The 27,956-nt window shown below is 41.6% G+C and overlaps 1 protein-coding gene across 3 annotated transcripts; it reads right to left on the bottom strand.

The window, feature by feature from the left end:
• Positions 1 to 157: 157 nt before the first annotated feature.
• Positions 158 to 27,956, bottom strand: SIRT5 (sirtuin 5). Of its 3 annotated transcripts, none has more exons than XM_045006573.1 (9): positions 27,804 to 27,956; positions 23,359 to 23,502; positions 19,834 to 19,967; positions 15,989 to 16,214; positions 14,322 to 14,409; positions 10,411 to 10,464; positions 5,373 to 5,496; positions 1,688 to 1,803; positions 158 to 732 (listed from the first exon to the last, which is right to left on the bottom strand). In XM_045006573.1, exons 2-9 carry the CDS (start codon positions 23,471 to 23,473, stop codon positions 657 to 659), a joined length of 933 nt encoding a protein of 310 aa, XP_044862508.1. In that variant the 5' UTR covers positions 23,474 to 23,502; positions 27,804 to 27,956; the 3' UTR covers positions 158 to 656. The 3 variants fall into 3 exon arrangements, with proteins under 3 accessions (XP_044862508.1, XP_044862510.1, XP_044862509.1); XM_045006575.1 differs by having other exon boundaries at positions 23,359 to 23,497; positions 27,804 to 27,932; XM_045006574.1 differs by having other exon boundaries at positions 27,800 to 27,816.

The raw sequence follows: 27,956 nt of genomic DNA, 5'->3' as shown, positions 1-27,956 counted from the left end.
AGGGAAATAACACAAAGACCGTGCAGCTCCCTGGTGCAGAGGGCAAAGCAGCTCGGCTGGAAATGTTCCTCGTGCACTGTGCTACTGTCACAAACACAAAGTGCAGCACCGCAAGCATAGACCTCGCCCTGGCATAAACGTTCCCATAACTCAAAAGTTTTTATTCTGCTTATTTATTTTCAAAGTGCTGAAGTGTTAGCCCCATAAAAAGTTAGTTACTTTCCCTCCTTTCACACAACATCCTTTCAGAAATTTCACCTCTCTTAAGAACATGTCAAAGATACATAAGCCTCAAATTGGTTTACAATGAAGTCTTTGTGGAGTTCAGATTCATCTAACAGAGCAGCCGCTTCCTACTGTAGCCAGGCAATTTTGGAGTCATTCATGATTGTATGTTTTCCTTTGACAAAAGATTTTATTCCAACAGAAACGTGACCTTTTTTTAAATTCGAAAGTCCAGTATTTTCCCCTGTTCCCAACCCTCTCTCTGCCATCAGTGTAACTGAGAATCAGGCTTTCTTTGATTAGTTTTATCCACAGATGTAGTCTCCTTACAACACTTAGGGTTTCTTCTACAAACATCCATTTCACCTTGTGTGTACTTCTTGATATTCTTAGCAATTTAATTATTTCCCCTCCCTTCCTCAGATGAATACTCATGAGATTATTTCACTTTTATGGCGAGCAAGCGCTGGAGGCAGGGTGGTACCACAGGGACCTGGGAAATGAAATCTGAAACAGAAATCAGAATGGTTAGGAGAAAAAATGATGAGAGAGAACTTTTCAGAAAGCCAGTTAGAATACAAATTACCACCACAGCATTTCTGCCCTTTATACACTTCCCTTAATCCAGTTTCTGCAGTTTGTCTAGTCATTTTAAAAGGGTTAATTTTTCTACACAGACTCCAGAGCAAGCGGCACTTGAATCATTTGCTGCTTAAACAGCTATTACAACAACAGGGTGAAGTAGTAAATTGACCATAATTCTATAGACTTCACATTAGTTTTTGTATTTTCAATAAATTGTCAGTTAAACTAAAACACTAAAAATAAAACAGGAGAGTTTAATACAATCTGACAGAGAATTATAAACTCTTCGGACTGCCTTCTCTATAAAGTTTAGGCAGATTTTGCAAAAATAGTAAAGTGCTAGGAAATATCATTGACTAATGTCTTCTAGACCAGTGCCCCCCACACTATGGGCACACCACCCTAGAGAGTCATGGGGGAAATGTTTTAGAGGGGCACATGGAGGGGCCTGGGCCAGCCTCCACAGGGAGCAGGGAGGTAGCACCACCCAGACCTTGCTCTGCCCCCAGACCAGCTCCACTTGGCCTCCAGCCGCAGCTCTGCTCTGAAACCAGCTCCAGTCCCAGCTCCACTCCACCCCCTGCTCTGTCCCCCAACCCATTTCTGCCCTCATTCCCTCTCCACCCTCAGGCCAAAGCCACCTCTAGCCCCAGCTCCTCCGTCAGCTCAAGCTCCTCTGCTGATGAAGCCTTGTCTGTGCAGTAATGCAAGGGGGCGGGGATGGACAGATTCCATTACTAGTAAGGGGGGCCAACAGGACAAGTTTGGACACCACTGTTCTCAAGACTTAAGAGCATTAAGTTTTATCAGGACAACATAAGATATCATTTAAGTTAACGTTGCTTCCCCCTTCTACCTAAAATATGAGCAATTTTACCTGAACCTATTTGTAGCAGGGGTGGCTTGCATGTTAAATTCTGCAACTGGCACTCCTCTGGCAGATACTTGAGGAGCAAACATAGCAGCAGGATACACCACAGAAGAGGTTCCCACCTGCAGGGGAAAAAAATAGCACCAGACCAGCATTTTAAAAAAAGAATTCAGTAACCTTCAGACATCCTGAGAGACTCTCGACCTGCAGATTTGCTAAAACATCTAATGCATGTTCAACCCTACAATACAAGTCTACAAGTATTAATATGGCCTGATTAGCGCAACCTGCTGAAACCTGAGGGATAAGAGGTCTGATGCAGTGCTCCTTGGACTGGAAGGGAGTAAAAACAGCACCCACGTTTGCTCTTCAGCCCTTCTAGTTGACAGTGGTATGGTGCTGATTGGTTACAAAGTAAGCCATTTTCAGTCATATGTGGTTGGGGGGAAGGGGTGTGAAGTCACTCAGAAGCACGGCCACTGGCAAGGGAATAAATAAGGGAAATCCTAACAGAAAACAACCTAAAGCAAGTTTAAATATATGAAGGAAGTAGCCTCCCACCTACCTTTTAGGTGTATTGTGGAGATTAATATTTATAGAGGGATCTGAACTCGGTCTGTCAAGTGATTAAAAAAATTAATCGCAATTACTCATGCGATTAATCGCACCATTAAACAATAATAGAATACCATTTATTTAAATAGTTTTGGATGCGTTCTACACTTTCAAATATATTGATTTCAATTACAACACAGAATACAAAGTGTACAGTGCTCACTTTCTTTTTGATTACAAGTATTTGCACTGTAAAAAACAAAAATAGTATTTTTCAATTCACCTAGTACAAGTACTGTAGTGCAGTCTCTTTATCATGAAAGTTGTCTTACAAATGTAGAATTATGTAAAAAAAAAAAAACCAACCCTCTGCATTCAAAAATAAAACAATGTAAAATTTTAAGCCTGCAAGTCTACTCAGTCCTACTTTTTGTTCAGCCAATCGCTCAAAAACAAATTTGTTTACATTTGCAGGAGATAATGCTGCCCACTTCTTGTTTATAATGTCACCTGAAAGAGAGAACAGGCGTTCTCATGGCACCAGGGTGAAAGTAACTTAAAGGACTTACCAGTACACTGGAGTCCTGAGCAGGGGGGACGGGGCCTCAACCTGAAGGGGTGTGGCCTCAATTGGAAGAGGTGGGGCCTTTAAATCCCCAGGCCCTTTAAATCAAGTTTTAAAGGGCCCGGGGTTCCGCTACGGTAGAGACGCCTGGAGCCCCTGGCCCTTTCAATCACCGACGGAGCCCCGCTGCTGCTACCTCAGGGCTCTGGCAGCGGGATTCAGGTGGCAATTTAAAGGGCCAGGGGTGCTCCAGCTGCTGCCAGGAGCCCAGGCCCTTTAAATCGCCAGCTTGAGGAAGCCAGTCTGGTACGGTGTACCAGCTGGCTCTTGCCAGTACCCCATAGCAGACCATACTGGCTTACTTTCATCTCTACATGGCACTGTTGTAGCTGGCATCGCAAGATATTTACGTGCCAGCTGCGCTAAAGATTGACATGTCTCTTCATGCTTCAAGCACCATTCCAGGGGACATGCATCTATGCTTATGAGGGGTTCTGCTCGATAACAATCCAAAGCAGTGCAGACCGACGCATGTTCATTTTCATTATTTGAGTCAGATGCCACCAGCAGAAGGTTGATTTTCTTTTTTGGTGGTTTGGGTTCTGTAGTTTCCACATCGGAGTGTTGCTCTTTTAAGACTTCTGAAAGCATGCTCCACACCTCGTCCCTCTCAGATTTTGGAAGGCACTTCAGATTCTTAAACCTTGGGTCGAGTGCTGTAGCTATCTTTAGAAAGCTCACATTGGTACCTTCTTTGCGTGAAAGTGTTCTTAAAATGAACAGCATGTGCTGGGTCATCATCCAAGACTGCTATAACATGAAATATATGGCAGAATGCCAGTAAAACAGAGCAAGGGACATACAATTCTCCCCCAAAAAGTTCAGTCGCAAATTTAATTAATGCATTATTGTTTTTAACAAGCATCATCAGCATGGAAGCATGTCCTCTGGAATGGTGGTTGAAGCATGAAGGGGCATATGAATGTTTAACATATCTGGCAGGTAAATACCTTGCAATGCTGGCCACAAAAGTGCCATGCAAATGCCTGTTCTCACTTTCTGGTGATACTGTAAGTAAGAAGAGGGCAGCATTATCTCCAGTAAATGTAAACAAACTTGTTTGTCTTAGCAATTGGCTGAACAAGAAGTAGGACTGAGTGGACTCCTAGGCTCTAACGTTTTACATTGCTTTGTTTTTGAGTGCAGTTATGTAACAAAAAAACCCTCTACATTTGTAAGTTGCACTTTCAGGACAAAGATTGCACTACAATACTTGTAAGAGGTGAATTGACAAATAAATCTGAAGAAGTGAGGGTTTTTTAACCCACGAAAGCTTATGCCCAAATAAATCTGTTAGTCTTTAAGGTGCCATCGGACTCCTTGTTGTTTTTGTGGATACAGACTAACACGGCTACCTCCTGATACTATTTCTTTTGTTTATAATTTTTACAGGGCAAATATATGCAATAAAAAACCATGTACACTGATTTCAATTACAACACAAAATACAATATATAAGAAAATGTAGAAAAATATCCAAAATATTTAATAAATTTCAGTTGGTATTCTATTGTTTAACAGTGCGATTAAAACAGCAATTCATCGCAAATAATTTTTTTAATCGCAATTAATTTTTTGAGTTAATCGCGTGAGTTAACTGCGATTAATCAACAGCGCTAATCTGAGCATGTAAAACTCTGAATATATTAAAAAGCAAAAGATGAAGTTGCACTTGAAAGAATAATCTATGGTGGAAGAGGCAGCTCCGAGGAAACCGTCACTCACCTACCAGCATAGATTGTGCTATCATTAAAAAGATGTTTCTTCTCTTTTTTTCCTCATTTAGTATAAATTAAATGTTAAAATAACCTTAAAGTTGAGAATGTAAACACATTATAAGGACACGTTCAATTAAAGAAAAAAGCTAAAAGTAGTTTCAAGTACAATACCCGTCCCTTTCCCTTCCTACCAACTTATGGGATTTTACAGAACACAGTTTCTTATGTTTTGAAATATTTTCTCCCCCTTTTAGCTACATGAAAAATCCATGCAAACAGGGGAAACTGATTGGCTCTATTAATCTGACCATTTATAAAATTCTGTCAAATGCAAAGTTAAAACAAAAATAAATATATTTTTAAAATGATGTTAGCTTTTACAACTTCCTAAACAGTTATATATATATAAAAAAAGAAGAAGTTGTCAAAAGTGTGATTTTTTTTTTTTAAGTTTCCAGTGTTTAAGGAATTCTAAAGTTAAGCAATATTAGCTTGGTCATATTGCATAAGTACTTTCAACTACTGCATATGCAGCTAATGTATAACTTTAATATAGATAGTATGTGCTATGTGGCCAAGTTAACACTGCTGAATTTACTTCAGCTCAGAAATTCTTCACTGACATGTTTAAATTATCAAACTTAATGCTACCTTAACATACTGAGACTTTATTTTAATGTATTATGTTTCACGGAAACTGTCTCACGGCTGTATCTACATTTCCCATATCTGAGAGATGTGATTTCTTAATTTCAGCTTGCTTGACTAAATATGAAACTAAGGCATTCCTTACCACCAAACAGAGGTCACAGATCTCAAGTTCATTTTCAACCTCTGTAAGAATGTCAGAATTCAGAGTTTCTCCAAACCACACAACATGGGGACGGAGGAGGCCATTGCAGCCTTGCTCTTCACACCTGTGAAAAGTTACAACAATAGAAGGAGATGGAACACTCAAAGTGATTTTGAGCCTTGGATTGATTTGTTAAAAATGTTTAAAATAGACCTATTTCTATTACAATAGGTTTGTTCGATCACACTTCGGACAACAATATGTTCAATCTAGGCATGATTAAGGCTAAGATTTAGTCACGGGTATTTTTATAAAAGTCACGGACAAGGCACAGGCAATAACCCAAAAGTCACGGCCTGTGACCTGTCCTTGACTTTTACTAAAAAAAAACCCTAGCTAAAATTAAGGTGCTGGGAGGTGGGGGGAGCACTCCTGTGGCTGCTGATGCTCTACAGCAAGGGTTCTCAACCTTTTTCTTTTTGAGGGCCCCACCAACATGCTATGAAAACTTCACTGCCCACCTGTGCCACAATAACTGGTTTTCTGCATATAAAAGCCAGGGCCGGTGTTAGTGGGAGGCAAGCAAGGCAATTGCCTGGGGCTCCACACCACAAGGGCCCTGGCGAAGCTACACTGCTCAGGCTTCAGCTTCAGCCATGCGTGGTGGGACTCCGAGTCCCGGGCTTCAGTCCCATTCGATTGGGCTTCGGCTTTCTGCCCTGGGCCCCAGCAAGTCTAACACTGGCTCTGCTTGGCGGCCTCCCTGAAACCTGCTTGCAGCACCCCAGGAGGCCCCAAGACCCCTGGTTGAGAACCACTGCTCTAGGTAGGGTGACCAGATAGCAACTGTGAAAAAATGGGATGGGGTAGGGGGTAATAGGCACCTATATAAGAAAAAGCCCCCAAAACTGGGACTGTCCCTTTAAAAGAGGAGGTTACTCACCTGTGCAGTAATTGAGGTTCTTCAAGATGAATGTCCCTGTGGGTGCTCCACTCCAGGTGTTGGTGCGTCCCTGCGCCTTCGCTCGGAGATTTTGACAGCAGTACTCGTATCGGTCGCGCACGCGCAGAACCTACCCCACGCGCTGAGTGTGTCTTAATAGTACGCGTGCACGACCAGTCTCCTCAGTCCCTTCTCTACAACGGAGGCTACCCCAGTGGAGCTGGTACCTGGGTCTCTGGTGTTGCTGCTATTGTTTCTCATGTGATCCATGGAATTGCGGGTGTATGTGGGGTAGCGTGGACGCTGGTAAGATTGAGATCTATATTGCCATCTTCTGGTCATAGGGGTTTGAATTCCTAGGGACCGGAGAGTTGCCCTTGAGTCCTTCATTGAATGAAGTACATCATTCGTCATGGAGGCAAAGAGTTTGTCGCCATCGAAGGGAAGATCTTCAATGGTACTCTGGACCTTTCGAGGAAAGGAAGAGGAGGCGAGCCCTGAACCTCAGTGCATCACCACTGCGGTAGCAGTGGCTCTTGCTGCAGTATTGGCTGCATCAAGGGCCGCTTGAAGAGCGGTACAGGAGATGATTTGTCCCTCAGAAACTAGGGCTGTAAATTGTCTCTTTTCTTCTGGAATGTCATCAATAAAGTCCATGAATTTATTGTAATTTTTGTGGTCATATTTTGCCAGAACGGCTGTATAATTAGCAATGCGAAATTGTAACATGGAGGGTGTGTGTACCTTACGTCTGAGCCGATCTAATCGCTTACTTTCTTTGTTGGATGGGGTGGAGTGGGGAAACTGGTGTTTGCTCTTTTGGTTGACAGCGTCTACTACCAGAGCGTTTGGCACTGGATGAATGAAAAGGAATTCAGAGGCCTTGGAAAGGATGAAGTACTTCCGATCTGCTCGCTTACAGGTAGGTAGGCTTGCAGTGGGAGTTTGCCAGATGGCCTTAGCAGGTTCCAAAAGGGCTGTATTGATTGGTAATGCAATCCTAGAAGAAGAAGAGGGCTGCAGGATGTCAGTTAGCTCATGCTGCTGTTCAGGAACCTCCTCCAGGTTAATTCTTAACTCATTGTCAACTCTTTTAAAAAGATCTTGACAGTTTGAGAAGTCATCGGAAGATGTCGGGGAGGAGGAAGTAATGCTACATCAGGCGTAACCAGTGGGTCTACTGGGTTGGAGGCAGGTCGTGATTGATCCTGCAGTTGTGACGGTGCTGCCTGGTGTCCTAAGTCAGTGGCAGGTTCATCAACTGGCGGTACTGGGCAGGCATCACACCTGACTGGTGGCATAGCGAGTGTGGTCTCGAGGATTAGGTGCCCAAGGAGCCTAATATTGCCACTATGGTGGGAAGGGTCTGGGTGGTGCCATCCAGGGGTTTACGCACCACGGGGCAGGATCCTGAGAGAAGGACAAAGTAACTTTTCTATGACCTCTATTAATTGGGGTCTGAGGACGGGAGATTTGATAGGGTGAAAATTCTCCCTGCAGTCCAGATTCCTCATCACTGGAGGAAGGCTGTCCGGACCCTGACTGAGCATTTGGAGAGAAGTAGGCATTAAGTAGGGGTAACTGCAGGATAGGGGACACCAGCAGGTCCCTTGACTGCATGAATTGCGGTGTCACAGCCTTTCTGTGAGGTTAAGGCTGTGCAAGAGGAATCTGTCGTGAAGAAAGGTTCCTCTGCACCGGTGTCCTGAGCCTTATTTCACTGCCAGCCAGCTCAGAGGATGACAGTGCTGGGAGAGCGAGAATAGCCTGTGTGTGTGTGTGTGGGGAGGGTGTCAGGCATGTCAACATGTGTTGGTACCGCTTCCGTAGCGGTGCCGAATGGTGCTGTAAGAGAAGCAGGCAACTGGAAGCCTCGCACTGGAGCTTTGTGCTTCCACCGCAGCCAAGTTTCGCACAGCGCCAGAGGAGCCCGGCACGTCAAAAGTGCTCAGCCGGGGAAGGTTGAAGACCTGCCCAGGGAAGTCTTCTCTTACGAAGTACCCTTTGCGGGTAAAAGTGGGTGCCGTTTTTTTTGAGGTTTTTTTTTCTTTTTTTGAGGCTGCGGCATGTAGCAGAGTCGGCGCCCGGGTCTGAAGCTGATCCTAAGGACTTCTGGAAGAGGAGCAGTTTTAGTCTCAGCTCGCTGTCCGTATGTGCCCTGGATTTTAGCTTGCTGCAGTGGGCACATTTTTGGCGGATGTGGGACTCCCCCAAACATTTTATACATTTTGAATGGCCACCTGAGAGAGGGATGGCATCATTGCAGGTAGAGCAGCGCTTAAAGCCTGGGGAGCCAGGCATGTCGGAAGCGGCTACCGCTGACAGGAACAAGAGGGTTTTTTTTTGTTTTTTCTTTTTAAAGAGAGAAATAGATAGGAGAAGTGGTATCTAATTACTACTGGGAAAACTAACTAACAAGGAAGGTATTTGAACAAAGGGAAAGAAAAGTCTCTAACGAGTCTGCTGAGCTCCGTCTCAGGCCGGGGACGGTAGAGAAGGAACTGAGGAGACCGGTTGCACTCGTGTACTATTAAGGCACACTCAGCGTGTGGGGCAGGCTCTACGCGTGCGTGACCGGTACAAGTACTACTGTCAAAATTTCTGAGCAAGGGACACACCAACACCTAGAGTGGAGCACCCACAGGGACATCTCGAAGAAGAAATGAGACATCTGTTCACCCTAACTCTAGGGGAGGGAGGATCTGGGAGAAGCTGCTGGGGGGCGAGGGGGGGGCGAAGAGGCAGGTGCCCCACCGATGCTGTTTTTTTTTGGGGGGGGGGGGGGGCAGCTCGAGGCTCTGCCGCTGCTGTTCCAGGACCAGCTGCCTGGGGCTGCCGGAGCAGCAGCCATCCCCCAGGGCCACCCCAGCTGCTAGGGCGGCCCTGGAGTCAGCTGCACCAGTCGCTGCAGAAGTCACGGAGGTCTGAGAAAGTCACAGAATCTGTGACTTCTGTGAAAGACTCGCAGCCTTAGACATGATAATATAAAAATAATGTTTACATTACAGCTGAAGCTAAGACATCAAATCTCTTATTCCAAAGGACTCTATAGTACTTTACAAAATTGATTTTGTGCTGGCAGACATCAAAGGGGGTATGTTTGTATGGAGTCAGTTGAACAATTGGGGATTTAAACTGTTACACTCCATTTGGACCAACATCATCTTAACTAAAGTGTACCGGGAGAGCTTCCTCTGTTATACAGTGCAGCTACATTTCTGGGTGAAGTACAGAAGCTGTCTAACAAGACTGAACAATGCTACCCAACAGTCTTATGCAAGGAATAAAAAATAATATAGTCAAGTGCAAGAAGTTGAGGTAAATCACTTACTGCCACAAAAAGTGCCATGGAATTTTTAATGATCACAAGATACCTTGCAGCAGACATCCCCAAGCATAGTATTAGATACTGCCTCAGAGGAAAGAGTGCTAGCTACTGAATAAACACCAGATTATCCTATAGTACTTGGCTGCTTGCTACCACTGTTCAGTTCCCCACTTGCTAAACAATCTATTCATTTAGCCTTGTCTTTACCAGATGTGTACAGATAAATAAGCAACCTATTTTTCTTCACTATAACCCTCATCCACATTCCCGTTATCAGTTATCTTTTGTAATGTTATGTTTAAATTTAAGATGTTTGGCACTATGGGCAAGTCTACATTTAAAACGCAGCACTGGTGCAGCTGCACCAATGCAGCTGCATCACTGAAGAGCTTAAGTGAAGACACTCCTATACTGAGGGCAGAGCTTCTCCCATCAGCATAGTTAATCCACCTCTGCAAGAGGCAGTAGCTATGTCAACGGGAGAAGCTCTCTGGCTGACACAGCGCTGTATCCCGGGGGTTAGGTCGGTATACCTACGTCGCTCAGGGGTGTGGATTTTTCAGACCCGAGTGACATAGTTATACTGATACAAGCCTGTAGTGTAGACTTGTTCTCTCTTTCTCATTTTGTAAACCACTTTCACGTTCTTCCGATGCTATATAAATAATAATAATAAAATCATTTGTGGAGGCATCCTTTCAAAGTACTTGTAAAATTCGAGGGGGATCATGTTGGTGTGGTGAAAAGGGATGATAGTCAGCACTCACCGAGGAAGATTTTCAACTGGAATCTTGGCATCTTCTATTTCAGGGTCTGGAGCACTGAAGTCAAAATATAAAAACACATTTTATGTACCAAACAAAATGCTATTACAAATAACACTTATTTCTCCAGAGCACTCTCCCAAATCAAGGTGGTTTAGTAGCTGTAGGAAATAAATATATCTACTACAACTCTAAAGTCAGTAAAACAGGCTCCTCACTGGTTTTAGAATGGCAAGAACAATAATAGGGCTCAGGTGCGAGGCACCAAAAAAAGTGGTTTCCACTTACGTGGAGCACCACAAAGGGCAGGGGGGAATGCACGTATGCCCCTTTTTTGCTTCTTTTTAATGTAAAAAGTCCTGGGAAGGGCTTTTTCTTCCTTCAAAACACATTTTTTCCTTGATTTTTTCACATATGAGAAATTCAAGACTTGTCCACCAGGGACAACGCTATATGACCACAGACGGGGCAAGAGCATCACTACACAGATACCAAGGAAGTGAAACCTGATATTGAGGGGAAATGTAATTTTCAGTCAGACCATTTAAAATACTGTTTTTTTTCATGCCTATTTAACTAAGTTTTTTCCCTACACACAAAATGTATAGCACTTTAACTATATTGGTATACAGTTATATTGGCACAACACTCCTAGCATGGATACAGTTATTAACAGTATAGTTTATTCCTGTACAGGAAGGGGAATAAGCTGTACTGGTGTAAGTGCATCCCCACTAGTATAATTGTGTCCTCCCACAGAGCTGTACCAGCATAACTGTAATTGGATAAATAAGAAACAAACAAACAAAAAAATCACAGATCTAACCAAACCAGTTATACCAATACAAATTGCGTGTGTAGACCAGGCCTAACGCAACTGGAAGAAAGACATGTTTGCATCTAATGCCCCCATGTTTTCCACTAAGAGGTGAGAAAATTCCAAACTTCTCTCTCCATTTTTCCCCATCACCACATGCCATCAAGCAAATTCAGAGAGACCAGATTCGATATCCTTAATACGAAGGTTAAAAAAAGATTTTTAGATCTTCTTTACATATCATAAAGCAGCAAAAGTGGGCACAAATCCAATCTTCCCTTGCAGGTCATCTTTGGCTAGGTACGTACTGCAAAGGGCATAGCTATTTCAGTCAGGGGTGTGAAGAAGTGTGACTCCTAACTGACGTAGCTATGCTGGCACAAGGCCCTTAGCATAGACGCCGTTATACCAGAAAAACTGCACTTTTACCAGTATAGTTTATTTCATTCAGCACAGCTGGAGTAAGCTGTACCAGCAAAAGCACCACTTTGCCAGCATAAACTATGTTCACACAAAGAGCGTTTTGCTGCTATATTATACGGTAGCAAACTGCTCCGAGTGTAGACCTGGCCTTTAACTTGAAGCAGCTCTTCTCTTCAGGAGACCTAGAAGAAAATTACTTGTTAAATGACTGAAGTCAGATTTACCATCATTTTTACAGGCCACAGTGCCTAGGGAATGTGTAGCTACGTACCATGATGAAAAGCAAGTTGCATCCACACTGCAGTGTGTAGCTACACTTGTCAGTGAAAGGTTCTGGCTGTGGGGGAGCTGTCAGAGCCTTTCCCCACTGCCTCCCACATACCAGAGCCATTCCCTGCTGCCAAAGTCTCTCTCTGTGGCAGGAAAAGGCTCTGGCAGGTCCCTGTGGCAAGGAAAGACTCCAGCAGTGGGGAAGCAACTGCAGGACACTATACTGCTAAAAATAACAGTGTAGACATCGGAGGCACTACTTGGGTGAGCAGAGAGCTGTGTAGGGTGTATATACCCAGGTACACAGCCACAGGGTTCAGGTGTGTCTTTACTTTACTCACCCAAGCAGTGCCTCCCAGTTTACATTGCTATTTATACCCATGCTAGGAGGGAGCATAGTGTACATATTCTACACTCCACCAGAAGAAGCATGCAGTGTAGACATACCTATAGAAAGACAGTCCCTGTATCGAATTGCTTACTATCTAATTTAAGACAAGATGTAACAAGTGAGCATAAAAAATGGTAGAAAGGTGGGGAGGAAGAAAAGGGGATAAAGGTAACAAGTACCCATGGTAACATAGGATAGTAACCACTCAACTTGATGGTTCCAGACCATCTGAAATGTTTGTTCTAATAGAGTGGATATACAATTTTGTGTAAGATTTAGGATAAACAATTTTTCATACACTACCTTTGTATCTTGTGATATTATGGAGCACCAAAGCCATTCCAAAGTTAAGTCTATAATCAAGCTTTTACTACAAGCCTGATAGTTCTCCTATCTCCAAAATCCGCAACAAAGGAATAGGAGTCTAAAACCTGTCAGATTAAGATTGGGGTGGAGATAGATGTTTTCTACTAAATGTGAAGTGATTTGGACAAAGGGTTTCTGAGTTATCACTCCCTAAAACAGATTTTCAGCAGCCTCCAAAATTTCTGAATTTGTTTTTGGTGACAGAGTGGCAAAGATTTTAAAAAGGGGAAAGTGAGGAAAGGAGAAATAGTACATAACAGTTTAATTCATCTGGTCACACTCTCGTGCACAGAACCAATGTTTAATTTCCTAGAGTCCAACATGAAAAGTTTCCAAAACCCGAAAACTTTGCTTCAAATCCAGTCAAGGTTGCTAAGTGACAGCAATGTACCCATGTATCACATCATCATTTACAAAACTGAAGTACTTGAAAGCAAATAAAAAATAGGTAAAGACATCTTGAAGGTTACACTACACCTTCTACAACATTTTTTAAACAAAATATATATTTTAATCACATCAACCACAACTGATAGACATGGATCACTGGGAGAATTTTAATGTATTTTTGATTTTGATACCTAAATATTTCAAGGAATATTGGTATATGGGGATATCAGAAAAATAAAGTATCTATTGCTGTTTCTTGAGAATAAGGGTGGAGCTGTAGTTTAATAGCCAAACATATGACATTATGTAGCCTAATATTTGAAATAATTGATGTGTCATTAAAGTGCTCATTATTGATATAATTTGTATATGACAGAAAATTGTATTTGATTTGTCACTCAGTAATCTTAACTGATCTTTGAAATGCAGCTTGTTGGTTTTGGAACTTCCCAGAGCTGTTGTTGTTAAACATCTTTCATTTTTCCTCTTCTGTAGGTGTCACTGCATTCAGTGGCAATCCAGACCAGTAGGGGGTGGTCACCACTTGCCCTGCAATCCTGGGTGCCTTACAATATTTTGCTGCTGTAGCTCCCAGCCTGCCTACAAGCATGCAGGTCACACCCTGAGTGTCTGTGTGCTAAACAGCCCTGGTTCAGCAGTTCTGAACCCCACTCTGGCTTCCATCAACCTTGGTTACAACCACCAAGGTGACCTCAAATACATCCCCCGTTCTGAATTTTACCAATGTGGGAGGTGTAGTGAGTATGTCAGGCCTGACAAGATTTGCTGACATACAGTAGTGAACCACAAATGGGGCTTGGTGTCACAGTAGGTAAATGAAGATATAAAAAAACCTTAATGAGTGATATAAAATATAAGCCAAAATATATAACACAACTGGATCCAGGTTAGTCTCTGCTAGTGGGTTATTTTTAATAAACTTATTCTGCTAACTTCCTGTAAGATCATTACTTAAAAAACTTGGAAAAACATGGCTAAGCCCTATGTGCACTTTAGCAGTGAGCTGTTTCAGTGGCCTGACATCCTTCCAGTTCTCAGTGAATAAAGCTAGAGATAATGAAACAATATATCCTATGTTTTAAAAGCATCATGTGGGCTTTAAACACGATTCCCACTGAGGTAAATGGGGGACACCTGGCTAAAACCCAGCCCAGCTCTGAAAATATCTACCCTGCTAAAGATAATAAGTAAGTAGCAAACTGAAAAAGAGAAAGTATGGGGTTCACAATATATTACCCTTTCCCAGCCAAAGCTGGACATATTGGACTCTTGTAATTCTTTGCCACATTTCCACAGCTGGTGCATCGGGTTTTGAATAAGCTACCTGAAATGCACAAAGCAGCAATTCCAGATTTTAATATCAAACAATGACTTTCAGATGTGGTTACGCATGCAAACAGTTATATCCACCCCAAGTGTTCCCTTATTTGACATTGGAGAATATATCTTGTGGGCAGTTTAAGTTACAGGAACACAGAACTAAGAAATTCCAGCTTGGCAGCACTGTGAATTAGTTTATTATAAAGTATGCACATATAACATTTTTGACTGGCAGTCAAAGAAACCAATAGCATATTTATTCAGAGAAATGGTCCCTCTAGTAGACTGTGGCTTATACTCTGGTTTATCTCATGATATCTAGATGACTATAACACAGTATTGCTGAAAAACATAATTTTACAAAGAAATGGGAATTGTTTGCAATCTGGCTAAGAAGGATGACTTATGATGGTAGCATTTCCTCCTGCGTACAGGAGAACTGTGTTAAAACGCACACTTTGTAATTTGCACAAAAAATGCTCAAAAAAGGTACCTCTGACTTCTCAAATAATTAACAGCGAATGATACAGTGAGGCCTGACATTACTAAGACTTCATGATATATTGTAGTATATTTTGTAAAAATTAATTATAATCAGAATTAAACTACACATCAAAATAAGTCAACAAAATACTTTGTGATGTATTATCCCTGCTCACGAACTGGAAAACTCAGTAATTTGTAATTCCTACCCTTTAGGATACATAAGCTAAGTTCTATTGTATGAGTATATTCATCCAAGTCAATCTGAGATATGCAAGGAGAAAGTGTTAAGAGAGAGACAGTTCCAGTGCCATTGTCAGTATAAAAAACAAAATGACAAACAACAAAGGATAGAGACAGCAGGTGATAAGTTCAGCAATAGTTGGTCAGAGTAAGTACATGTGTTAGTGTAACCCACACACCTCCTTGGGTGTGGTGTTCTGTCCCATGTAGTGGCACCAAGACCACTTAGAGAGAGAGTTAAATGAGTCTGCTCTACAGCCTTAGCTAACAGCCAGTTGACTTTTAGCTCATGCGATAGAGGCTCATGCACTAAGCTCCAGAGGTCCCAGGTTCGATCCTGCCTGCTGACAACCAGGGTCTGTCGGCATTACACATGCATTAAGACTGGTCGAAATTTTCCATCTCAAGTGCTTGACAGAAATTGAGTTTTCAACAAAACAACTGTTAATGAAAAAAAGTGTCTGCTTTCCCTGGAAAATGTTGACTTTTAATCTAAAACTCAAACACCTGAAAACCAAAAATTTTATTTGGACATGCCACCACAGCACCTCTTGTGAGCAATAGTGCATGCACCCATCTCAAACTACATCTCCGATGCTGCACCCTGGTGTCCCCTCTTGCTAAGCAGCCACAGTGCATCATGGGAGGTCTTGGCCACAATGTGTAATGGGAGATGTAATCTGGCTAGGAAGCCAGACCCATAAAGGAGAACTGAGCCACTGGGCACATGGTTTTGGTTTTCAGTTGAAGTTTTTGACTGAAAATTTCATTTTCTGCAACAATTCGAAGATTTCAGTAGAAACACCCCCCCCTCCATCTTCTGATCAGTTCTAGTGTATGTGTGCATTAATACTAACCATGAATTTCTAAGAGGTGTTTTGTGCCTGCCTTTCTGTGGAGTTCATCAATGTTCTGAGTAATGACCACAACACTCCTTCCCTGTTTGCTCAGTCTGGCTTCGCACTCTGCAATGGCAATATGTGCTGGATTTGGTTGTTTACTCAACATCAGCTCCCGGCGGTAATGATAAAATTCCCACACACGGGAGGAGTTCCTTGCAAAGGCTTCTGGGGTAGCCAGTTCCTGAAAAAAAACATTCATTCTTTAGTAATAAGAGCAAAACAACCACACCTGATGATAACTTACATGTGACTGTATCTACTATTAGGGATGTTGAGCGATTAAAAAATTAATCACGTTATTAATCAGACTATTAAACAATAATAGAATGCCATTTATTTAAATATTTTTAGATGTTTTCTACATTTTCATATTTATTGGTTTCTATTACAACACAGAATACAAAGTCTACAGTGCTCACTTTCTATTTATTTTTTATTACAAGTATTTGCACTATAAAAACCCCCCAGTATTTTTCAATTCACCTCATACAAATACTGTAGTGCAATCTCAATCATGAAAGTTGATCTTATAAATGTAGAATTATATACAAAAAAACTGCATTCAAAAATAAAACAATATAAAATTTTAGAGCCTGCAAGCCTACTCAGTCCTACTTCTTGTTCAGCCAATTGCTCAGACAAACAAATTTGTTTACATTTGCAGGAGATAATGCTGCCCGCTTCTTGTTTACAATGTCACCTGAAAGTGAGAATAGGCATTCTCATGGCACTGTTGTAGCTGGCATCGCAAGATATTTATGTGCCAGATGCAGTAAAGTTCATATCTCCCTTCATGCTTCAACCATCATTCCAGGTGACATGCGTTCATGCTGATGATACGTTCTGCTCAATAACGAGCCAAAGCAGTGCGGACTGAAGCATATTCATTTTCATTATCTGAGTCAGATGCCACCAGCAGAAGGTTGATTTTCTTTTTTCTTTTTACGGTGGTTCGGGTTCTGTAGTTTTCACATTGGAGTGTTGCTCTTTTAAGACTTCTGAAAGCATGCTCCACACCTCGTCCCTCTCAGATTTTGGAAGGCACTTCAGATTCTTAAACCTTGAGTTGAGTGCTGTAGCTATCTTTAGGTACATTGGTACATTCTTTGCATTAAAGTGTTCTTAAAATGAACAACATGTGCTGGGTCATCATTCAAGACTGCTATAACATGAAATATACGGCAGAATGCCAGTAAAACAGAGCAAGGGACATACAATTCTTCCCCAAGGAGTTCAGTCTCAAATTTAATTAATGCATTATTTTTTTAACAAGCATCATCAGCATGGAAGCATGTCCTCTGGAATGGTGGTTGAAGCATGAAGGGGCATATGAATGTTTAGCATATCTGGCAGGTAAATACCTTGCAATGCTGGCCACAAAAGTGCCATGCAAATGCCTGTTCTCACTTTCTGGTGACATTGTAAGTAAGAAGAGGGCAGCATTTACATTTACTGGAGATAAACTTGTTTGTCTTAGCAATTGGCTGAACAAGAAGTAGGACTGAGTGGACTTGGGGGCTCTGAAGTTTTACATTGTTTTGTTTTTGAGTGCAGTTATATAACAAAAAAATCTACATTTGTAAATTGCACTTTCACGACAAAGATTACATTACAGCACTTGTATTAGGTGAACTTAAAAACACTTTCTTTTGTTTATCATTTTTACAGTACAAATATTTGTAATCAAAAGTAATAATAGAATCATAGATGATTAGGGTTGGAAGGGACCTCAGGAGATCATCTAGTCCAACCCCCTAAATCTCTAAATGGCCCCCTCAAGGATTGAACTCACAACCCTGGGTTTAGCAGGCCAATGCTCAAACCACTAAGCTATCCCTCTCCCTGATATACCCTTTGATTTAAATTACAACACACAGAATACAATATATATGAAAATGTAGCAAATAAATTTCAACTGGCATTCTATTGTTTAACAGTGAGATTAAAACTGTGATTAATCACAATTTATTTTTTTGAGTTAATCGTGTGAATTAACTGCGATTAATCGACAGCCCTAGGTATTATGTAGATGACAAGATATTAACATCACAGTATTTGTAACCAGCTATATCTAACAAGGATACAAGTCAATAGCCAGAATTAGTCCTCCTTTTTCTATAGGGCCATACAGTGTTATACATGATGATCATAACTGTTCCTTATGGCCTTATAATTATGGATCTATAAATACTGTATTTTATGCAATGAAGTAAGGCCATTCAAAGTTGCATATAACATATGGCGATATACCTATCTCATAGAACTGAAAGGGATCCTGAAAGGTCATCGAGTCCTGCCCCCTGCCTTCACTAGCAGGACCAAGTACTGATTTTGCCCCAGATCCCTAAGTGGCCCCCTCAAGGATTGAACTCACAACCCTGGGTTTAGCAGGCCAATGCTCAAACCACTGAGCTATCCCTCTCCCCTAAATAATTTTTCTGTAATATTATCCAGAATTCTGTACTTTTGCACTGTGCACACAGAACTCATCCTACACACCCCAACCAAGCCTCCTCTTGAGAGTACAAACACAATATAAAAGAAAAACAAAGAAATTAAGTGCAACATAATAGTTAATATTTTATATGCACTAAAGAAGCCATAAAACTAGACACCTTTACATCATATATTTTGTGTTACCGGTAATTTCAATTCTGTCTTAATTTATGAATAATGTAGCCAAACGATAGGCTTTCATTCTGGCAGCAACTAATACTTTGTCTCCTGCGTGCCTATAAAATTTCAGCCATAATTCTGCATTAATATGGGTTTTGCATTCAGTTTTCTTGTTTAAAAGATAGGAGGAGAAAGCTCATTCAAATAAATCCATCTGAACTATATACTTGCAGTGCTACATAAAGATTGAACATTAATATGTCAAAGTTCTCATACGAAAAAACAACATTTATATAAATATACTGTATTTAAATGCACAATTACTGAAAGAAATACAGGTGCACCTTTATCCTGCCAGTAATTGGATTTCTACACAGCTGCTCTAGTTTCCAGAAGAATTTAATCTTCCATGAGCATTATCTTAAAAACACACACACACACACACTCAAAATTGATTATGATTGCAGTGCAAATACACCTCTACCCTGATATAATGCGACCCGATATAACACAAATTCAGATAGAACATGGTAAAGCAGGGCTCCAGAGGCGGGGGGAGGACGGACGGACGACGATACACGACACGACTGATCCACGATTTTGTTGGATCAAAGCAAATTCGATATAATGCGGTTTCACCTATAACCTGGTAAGATTTTTTGGCTCCTGAGGACAGCGTTATATTGGGGTAGAGGTGTATAAGAAAGAGAACATTAAATCAAGTTAATTTTGAGTCACAGAAGGAGCACAGACAGCAGGCTGCAGTAGGAAGTTGTCAAAGTGTGACAGACAAAAGCATCAAGACAAGAAGCAATCAAATAAGCAAAGAAAATGTATTCAATACTCTCCATCCCTGGTTTTTTCATTTGTCTGAATTTAGAAAGGGAGAGGTGTCCTGCGGGAAAAAGCAGGCAGGGAAGCAGCAAGGAGGACCCCTAAATGTCTCCAAGACAACTAAGACTGTTGTGTTGACCAGAGAAAAAGAGCAGTTGCATGAGGCTACCACAGTGGAGCGTTAGAAAGAAGCTGCAGAGATGGTTGAGCAGAGAACATTTTGTCACTACTGAAGCACTGTGGGAGCACTGCAACCCTTTAAACGGCTAGCTGCTTCTAACTCATTGTAATAGCACATCTGAATTAAAGGAATAATAGTAGCTCATCAACTGTCTGGCTCAGCTACATACCTGAGCTTGCCATTTTCTCCAGTAGCCTCCTGTGCCTCTGAAGGTAGGAACACCACTCTCGGCGCTAACACCAGCCCCTGTAATAATGGCTATATGCTTTGCTTTGGCAAACACTTCTCGAAAATCAGCCATATCTAAATATAATGAAAAAAAACAACATTAACTGATCCACCAATTTTGTTTCATTTTTAAATAGAGACCGTTTAATCACTCAGGTATGTAGCAATGGACATACAAGCACAAATGTGGCTGTATGGCAAAACAGCCACACTTTTACTTTTAGAATATCTATTCTTTCCTGATGTTCTGTAGATCATAATTAGAAGTGTTATCCATGAGAAACTATTTTAAGCCCTGATCTTGTAAACACTTATGCACACAAGTAGCCCTACTAGCTGCAAGAGGACTACTCTTGTGCATGAAGTTAGGTACACGTGTTAAGTGTTTGGAAGACTGAGGCCTTAAACAAAAGTTCCTATGCTGGAATTAACAGGGATATAATAATAATTCTGAAATGCTATAATTTCTAGTTATATATAAACCCCTTTCATCCAAGCGGTGACAGGCTGACAATATCCTGTAATATCCTGAACAAACCTCATGGAATTAAGATAAACTTTGCAGAATTAAGTTAAACCTTATTGAGTTAGGGTTAATACTTTTGGATTACACTGTATTAAAAATGCAATTGTGATACTGTGGCATTGTATGTACCTTCTCTAGTAAGAGAGGGATGCTAATATATACTTCCTCCCCTTTGAAGCCACCACCCACCTCTCCCTAGAGGTCTGCATATACTAGTTCAAACTGGATTCTCCAGGTACCAAAGGACAATGAAAGGATTGGATAAACAGCCTGAGTTTAAACTGTCTAAGGGCTTCCATGGAAGGCCCCAATCCTTAGGTTAGGATTGAAAGGACTGGGCCTAGTGAGGCCCCATAAGAACAGGTGCTAGTTCTGAACAGGGGCTGGGATAATCTTGTGATCACAAAGGAAATCGGGGGGAGGAGGGGAAGCTGAAGGACTCCTCCTCCCATAGCCAATGTTAGGGTTGGGCGACGGCTGGTAAGCTTATTAGCATACATGTAGATTCTTTTACTGGTTTTACTATGTTTTCTCAGTAACGCTTTTTACCGTAAGAATAAAATAGGCTTGTATGGGAAGTGCTGTGTAGTACTTTATAACAATTACACCTGTTAACCATCGCTCAGGAGAAAGCAAGCAAGTAAACTTGGGCAACCTATCTGTGCTGGGAATAACACAGTGAAGGCAGGGAACTGTGCAGCCGGGAAATACCCCAGAAGGGAAAGAGAAGCAGGTCTCCACCCAGAAAGACAATGGCTGGGAAGCTGGAAGCTTGAGAGTGAGTGCCCTTGCTGGACCACTGAGGGGAAATAGTTACCCTGACCTGTGATACAACCATCTTAAAATTCTTCGTACATTGTGCTAATTAAAAGGAAGACACAAACTAAAATCTAGTTAGTGTAAAAAACATTAATTGAAAATAGTTTAAGGTATGACACCTGCCTCTGAGTCACCTTGTCAATTTTTGGTTTGCATTTACATTTATCAGTCATTTTCCCAGGAATGTGTGAAAAATCCACACAAGTAGCTTGGAAAAGTGACTAATTACAAAGAGCAAAGAATTAAACTAATACACAAAGGGCTTTTCAAATGCACAAACTGAAAAACAAAAAATATCTGCATCTCTAATCTCATTCAATTATAGTAATCTTAGATGTTGCTTTGAACTATAGCAAACAAGATATTTGCAGAAAGAAATAGGATTTGTACGTCAACAGCATCCCTTTAAATTGACAGATGTTACGTGACCTTCCCAGTCTCACAGCTCAAACCAAACCGCATCCCTCCTAGAAAGTGACCGTGGAGGTGGACCTTCGATACTGACTATTTGTATTTTACTATTACAATCTAAAACAGTGGTTCTCAGACTGGGGGTCAGGACCCCAAAGTGGGTTGCGACCCTGTTTTAGTGGGGTTGCCAGGGCTGGCTTACACTTGCTCAGGCCCAGGGCCAAAGCTGAAGCCCAAGCCCCACCACACACGGCTGAAACCTGAGGGCTTCAGCTGTGGGTGGCAGGGCTTAGGTTACAGGCCCCCTGCCTGCGGCTGAAGCCCTTGGGCGTCAGTTTTGGCTCCCACCACACGGGGCGGTGGGGCTCAGGCTTTGGCCCCCCCATTCTGGGCTGTGGGGCTTGGGCAAGCTCAGGCTTGGGTCCCCATGTAGCAATTTTTGTTGTCAGAAGGGGGCCACGGTGCAATGAAGTTTGAGAATCCCTGATCTAAAATCTCTTGCTTGTTGTATTCAAGTTAAACTAACTCTTTTGATGAAAGATTTTCATGTAGATCATCACCGGGATTTGAACAGCTGTAGCATTACCCAACACCCTACCTGTGAGTTGGTGGGAGTGGTTTCACTATCTCAATTCCTGCAGAAAGCCTGCAGTGCAGAAGCGGAGGAGTGAATTTTATTCTGTATGAATATGCAAGACAAATCTAAACATACACACAAAAATATACAGTGACACAAATATATTGCCTATTTTATAAATATTGACATGATAAAAAATGTTAACAGGAATAGCCATTTTGACCCCTAACTATGTCAGGAACTTGGCAATCATTCAGCTTGATTGCAAAGAAGGTGACTTTCACTCATTTAAAAAAAAAAGAAACCAAAGCTTCACAGCCCACTTCTCCATTTAAATACTCGTCTCTCCAAGAATCTCACTTTCAAACTAAAATATAGATTGTTATTATTAAAGCCCGGGCAGGTTCAAATCAAGCTTTTATTCAATCGTCATTCTCCTCCTGATTATTACAGCTTCACTGTAGTGATGCTGTATTTAATGTTGAGACTGCATTTCCATTTTAAACACTCATTATCAGGCACTTGTAACTTGCGACAGGTTACCTTGAATGCTAAAATTTCTCATGCTATGTCTAAGCCTAGAAGGAATTTTTTTTAAACTTGTTTTTTTTAAATCTTTTCAGTCATTTCAATTCGAAGTTTAAAAACATACCATTTATTAAATTTTCCACAGGATTCTCTTGCACTTAAACAACCAAAACATTTTTTAAACTTAGAGCTTGCATCCACATGATGACTAATTTGACTTGTTTGCAAAAGTTAGGATTAAAAAGTTATAGAAACACAAGGAACACGCAAACATCATTAATTTCCTATAACTTTACAAAGTGATAAGGCAGAGAACTGATACTACAATCACAGAGCCAAAAGTGATTCAGCAAAGAAGACTGGTGGTTTGGACCTTGCAATCTTTAAAATAAGGAAATATGTGCAGGTGTTGTACTGTATGTTTATATAATATACTCTCTCGAGTTTGAACATTTATGTTGATCAGTCCTTTGTGTCTACAACAATGCTGCTTAACTTTAAGATATTCAAAACTCAGAAAGCAAGGAAGAGAGAAAAATAATTTACAGAATATTTGTCTGGAGTATAAAAGAAAAATACATAGCACAGGAATGAATTTATCTTACTTGAATTAGGGCGAGCCATTTCTAAGCAAATCCTTTGTTTCTTGGAAGAAGGAGGCTTAAGTCCACAATATGCTTGCGAAACCAGCCTTCTACTGGTAAACTGGAAGAGACTCATCAGGATCACTTTATACAGTAGTTCCTACTCTGAAAAGAGAGATCAAATGAAAAGTTGTATGAATACATGTTTATGTGGCAAAGACTATACAGCGAATATACTCTTAAATACTCTCTTTTCTGTGTCACAAAAAGAATGAGGTTCAGTATTGGGGAAAGAATATACGTATTTCAGTACTTTCCCCACAAGAGGAGAATTGGCAGTGTATACTATTTCATCCTTAACCCCATTTATCTTGCTCAACTATTGCTTATGGACAAAGTTCACAACTACAGTATTTCAAACTTACAGAGCAATCAAATAATATGATAAAACATAACAAAAGATTTAAAGGACTGCCGATCCTCCTCTTGTGGAGAAAGTACTGAAATACGTACATTTTTTCTAGGTTTTTTCCCCAGTACAAAACACAGACATGTCAAAATCTTACTTGAACTCAAGGTGGAATAGCCAATTAATATTTTCCCCCATAAAATGAATTAATTCTTTCCACTCTGCCGTGACTCGAGTCCTTGTATTGAAAACATACAGTATGATCTCATGGGTTTAATAAAGAAAAATGTGATATTGTGCAGACAGTAATGCCTAGCATATACAGGGCTTTTAATTTTTAATACCTCATACAACCATTAACTAATTCTGAGATTTATTCCCCCTTTACAGATGGTAAAACATACACTGGGCAAAATTCACAACTGGAGTAAACTATTACAACTTACACTGATTTCACTGGGAATTATGTTCCCTTATGACAAGGCTGATGAGACCCTCAGACAGGGTAAGGGTGATCAAGTGCTTAGTGGGCCAATGGGCTAAGACCATTCAGCCAAGCCCATAATACAGATTTCAATCCTGGTGTTTAGCATGTTAGATCCAATTACCTCTCAACACAGTACAGCTGCTCTATCCTTTGCACCTTGGTATTGTAATTTTCCTTATACTATGTAACATTTATAAAGAATGAACATATTGGAAAGTGTTATTGGTAGTATTTATAAGTCAATTTCCTCTTTAGTGGTAAATAGAATTTAAAGTAATCTTAATAGATAAATCAATACAATCCACAAAAGCATAGAGAGAATCAACTATACAAAAATGGAGGAAAGTAATAAAAAACCCTTCATATTTATGTTCACTACAACCAGCATATTTTTTCCCTTAAATAGAATCTTCCCAGATACTTAAAATTCACAGTACTTTCCACTGACTCAGATATTCTTACATCCCAATCAAAAGAAGAAGCTCCCCCTATATTTGGAAACTGTCAAAGGTAAAAACCACACACAAAACCAGTGTTTATTTCCCTTATATTACCTCATCATTCTCATTATAGTATTGAAAGAATAATGTATATAAAAATATTTAAACCAATTTTAACTATCTGGTACTGATGACAGAACATACATACTAAGATTATATAATGCAGAGAGTTTATTGCACTTTACAAAGATCATGATTTCACTACTGGCATCACAGCATAATAATTTTGTCTATTAGACACTTTAAAAACATTAATTTTGTTCAAGCATACATTAAAAATAATAAACAAAGAGTTTGTGGGAAAGCTTATGCTCCAATACATCTGTTAGTCTATAACAGGGGTAGGAAACCTATGGCACAGGTGCCAAAGGCGGCACACGAGGTGATTTTCAGTGGCACTCACACTGCCCGGGTCCTGGCCACCGGTTCGGGGGCTCTGCATTTTAATTTAATTTTAAATGAAGCTTCTTAAACATTTTTGAAACCCTATTAACTTCACATACAACAACAGTTTAGTTATATATTATAGACTTATAGAAAGAGACCTTCTAAAAAGGTTAAAATGTATTACCGGCACGCGAAACCTTAAATTAGAGTGAATAAATGAAGACTCGGCACACCGCTTCTGAAAGGTTGCTGACCCCTGGTCTATAAGGTGCCACAGGACTCTTTGTTGCTTTTTACAGATTCAGACTACCCCTCTGATAATTAAAAATAATTATACTCAAAAATAGATCACATACACACATACAGCTTAGACAGGCAACTGTACTGCTGAGAGCATACTGTAGCATGTATATGATGTTTCACTGTGTAACAAAGTAAAAGACAACAACAGTATGTCAAACAGAAATATTCAGGGCCTAATTCCTGCAATGATAAATGCATAGGTGGACCTGTGTTCACAGACCCGACCTGTGGGTGTTTGCATTCATGTAACCATTTGTAGGATCTCAGATTAGAATCTATTGAGGCAATGGTTTGTGGCAGGAATGAGAGACAGACAAAGGGAAGTCTTATTTAAAGTGTCACATTGGGATAAACATGGGAAAAACCTTCACTTGCTCTTTTCTAGACTAGAAAAATGTGAGCGTTAACAATTTAAATACAATTTTGCACTTAGTGTACAAGTGTAGACTCAGTTTAGCACTTTAAAAATGTGCTAGATCATTGTGTTCTGCCTGAGCGGGAGCCTGGGTTAAACACAACATATCCTGCCCACATTATATGCCAGGGCTCTGTCTAGACTAGGATAATAAGTAATTTTTTTAAAAATGTATTGGGATGACCTTAACCAACTAACACATTAAGGCTCGCTTCCCCCTACTTCAAAGCAAGTAGAAAAATATTTATAAAAAATGTCAAAAAATTTTACATTCATCCAGCCCGAGTCTCTACTTATGTCCATGGTCCAAGAAAAGACCTGATCTACCAAGGGTGTGCTGAAAAATAAGGACTCCAAACCTGGATCTTTTCAGGCATAAGATATTCATCTTCCTCCCTCCAATTTTGTATCACAAACTACAAGGCCCTTTTTGCTAAATACAGATTTTTGGCATGGGAAAGGATAAGCCCGTACATACCCAAATTCCATCAGGAATGAAGAGCTAAGAAAAGCCATCCAAGAGTACCAGATGGTAGAAAAGATGGTGCTGCAGGTGGCTATGAACATGTCAGATGGCCCATGGCCATTAGCTTTACCACACAGTGTGCCTCTTGATTGCTGGCATCCAATATTTATTACATGGCAGGTACATGTGACTGGAGAGTACATCCAACAAGTTGGATGAAGTGCTCCACTCCCTCAAAGATTCAAGGGTGATGCTGAGGTCACTAGGGACCTACACACACCCCAGACCATATCATGTCTAATCTAGAAAAGAAGGCTGACAGGGAACAATATAACAGTCAGCAAATATGTAAGAGGTTGTTATAGAGAGGACACAGCTATCAATTGTTCTCCATGCCCACCAATGGTTGGACAAAAGTAGTCAGTTTAGTTTGCAGCAAGGGAGATTTAGGATGGATATCAGGAAAAACTAACTGTAAAACACTGGAATAAGCTTCCAGGGAAGCTGTGGAATCCACATCATTGGAGGTATTTAGGAATAGGTTGGATATTGGGGATAGTAGGGTATACTTGGTGTCCCGTCCCCCTCCCCAGCATGGGGGGGATGAACTAGATGACCTCTCAAGCCCTACATTTCTCTGAAAATACAACTTGCCCTTTCTACGCTCAGATTTTCAAATGTGCTACGGCTGGTCTTCAGTTTTTGTATGGCTTGAATTATACCCAGTGTAACGAAAACTACACTAGGTATAATTCAAACCATACAAAGGATAAGCAAGCCCTTAGTGTGGGTTACACTGACCCACATTGACTCAGCGTGACACTCTTAACCCTCTCTAGTAGTGGCTAGGCTAGTGGCTCTCAAACTTTGGTACTGGTGACCCCTTTCACACAGCAAGCCTCTGAGTGCAGCCCCCCTTATCAATTAAAAACACTTTTTTCTATATTTAACACCATTATAAATGTTAGAGGCAAAGTGGGGTTTGAGGTGGCGGCTGACAGCTTGCAACTCCGCCACATAATAACCTTGTGACCCCCCTGAGGGGTCCTGACCCCCGTTTGAGGACCCCTGGGCTAGGTAATACAGACTCATCAGCCTGCTACTGACTTGGCACCCAACCCATTTTCTTAGCTCAGGCAACACAGGCTCACACTGGGTGCGCCGGAGGTGGGGGATGGGGGGTGGGGGCTACCAGCAACCCACCCCCATGGTTTAACGGGAGGCAGCCCCAGGGGCCTGGGCTGGAGGCGGGTGTAACCCACGCAGGGTGGCTCTCAGGCTGCAGGGGCTCAGGCTTTGCGAGCCCGAGGTCCCAGCCCGGCTCCCCCCGCCGGGTTCTGTCAGGGCGATGTTCTCAGCCCCGCCCAGCCCCTGACAGGCCCGTGAGGGGAGCGCCCCCAATTCGCCCCCCCCCAGCCCGCCCCGCGTCCCCCGAGCCCCGCAGGTTTCCCGGGGCCCAGCCCCGCCCCTGAGCGGCCCGGCCCGGGGCACGTACCCACCTCCGCGGCAGCGCCCGGTCGCAGGCGGCAGCGGCTGGTGTCAGGGCCCAGCTACGGCCGCTGCTGCGTGCAGCGCGGCACGTCCCGCCCCTGGGGGGAGGAGCCGGGCCCGACCCCGAACCACCCCCCGCCCTCGGCCCTGCCCGTGCCTGG

Source organism: Mauremys mutica, chromosome 2 (genome assembly GCF_020497125.1).
Source record: "Mauremys mutica isolate MM-2020 ecotype Southern chromosome 2, ASM2049712v1, whole genome shotgun sequence".
NCBI lineage: Eukaryota > Metazoa > Chordata > Testudines > Geoemydidae > Mauremys > Mauremys mutica.
This window is presented reverse-complemented; position numbering and strand designations above follow the sequence as displayed.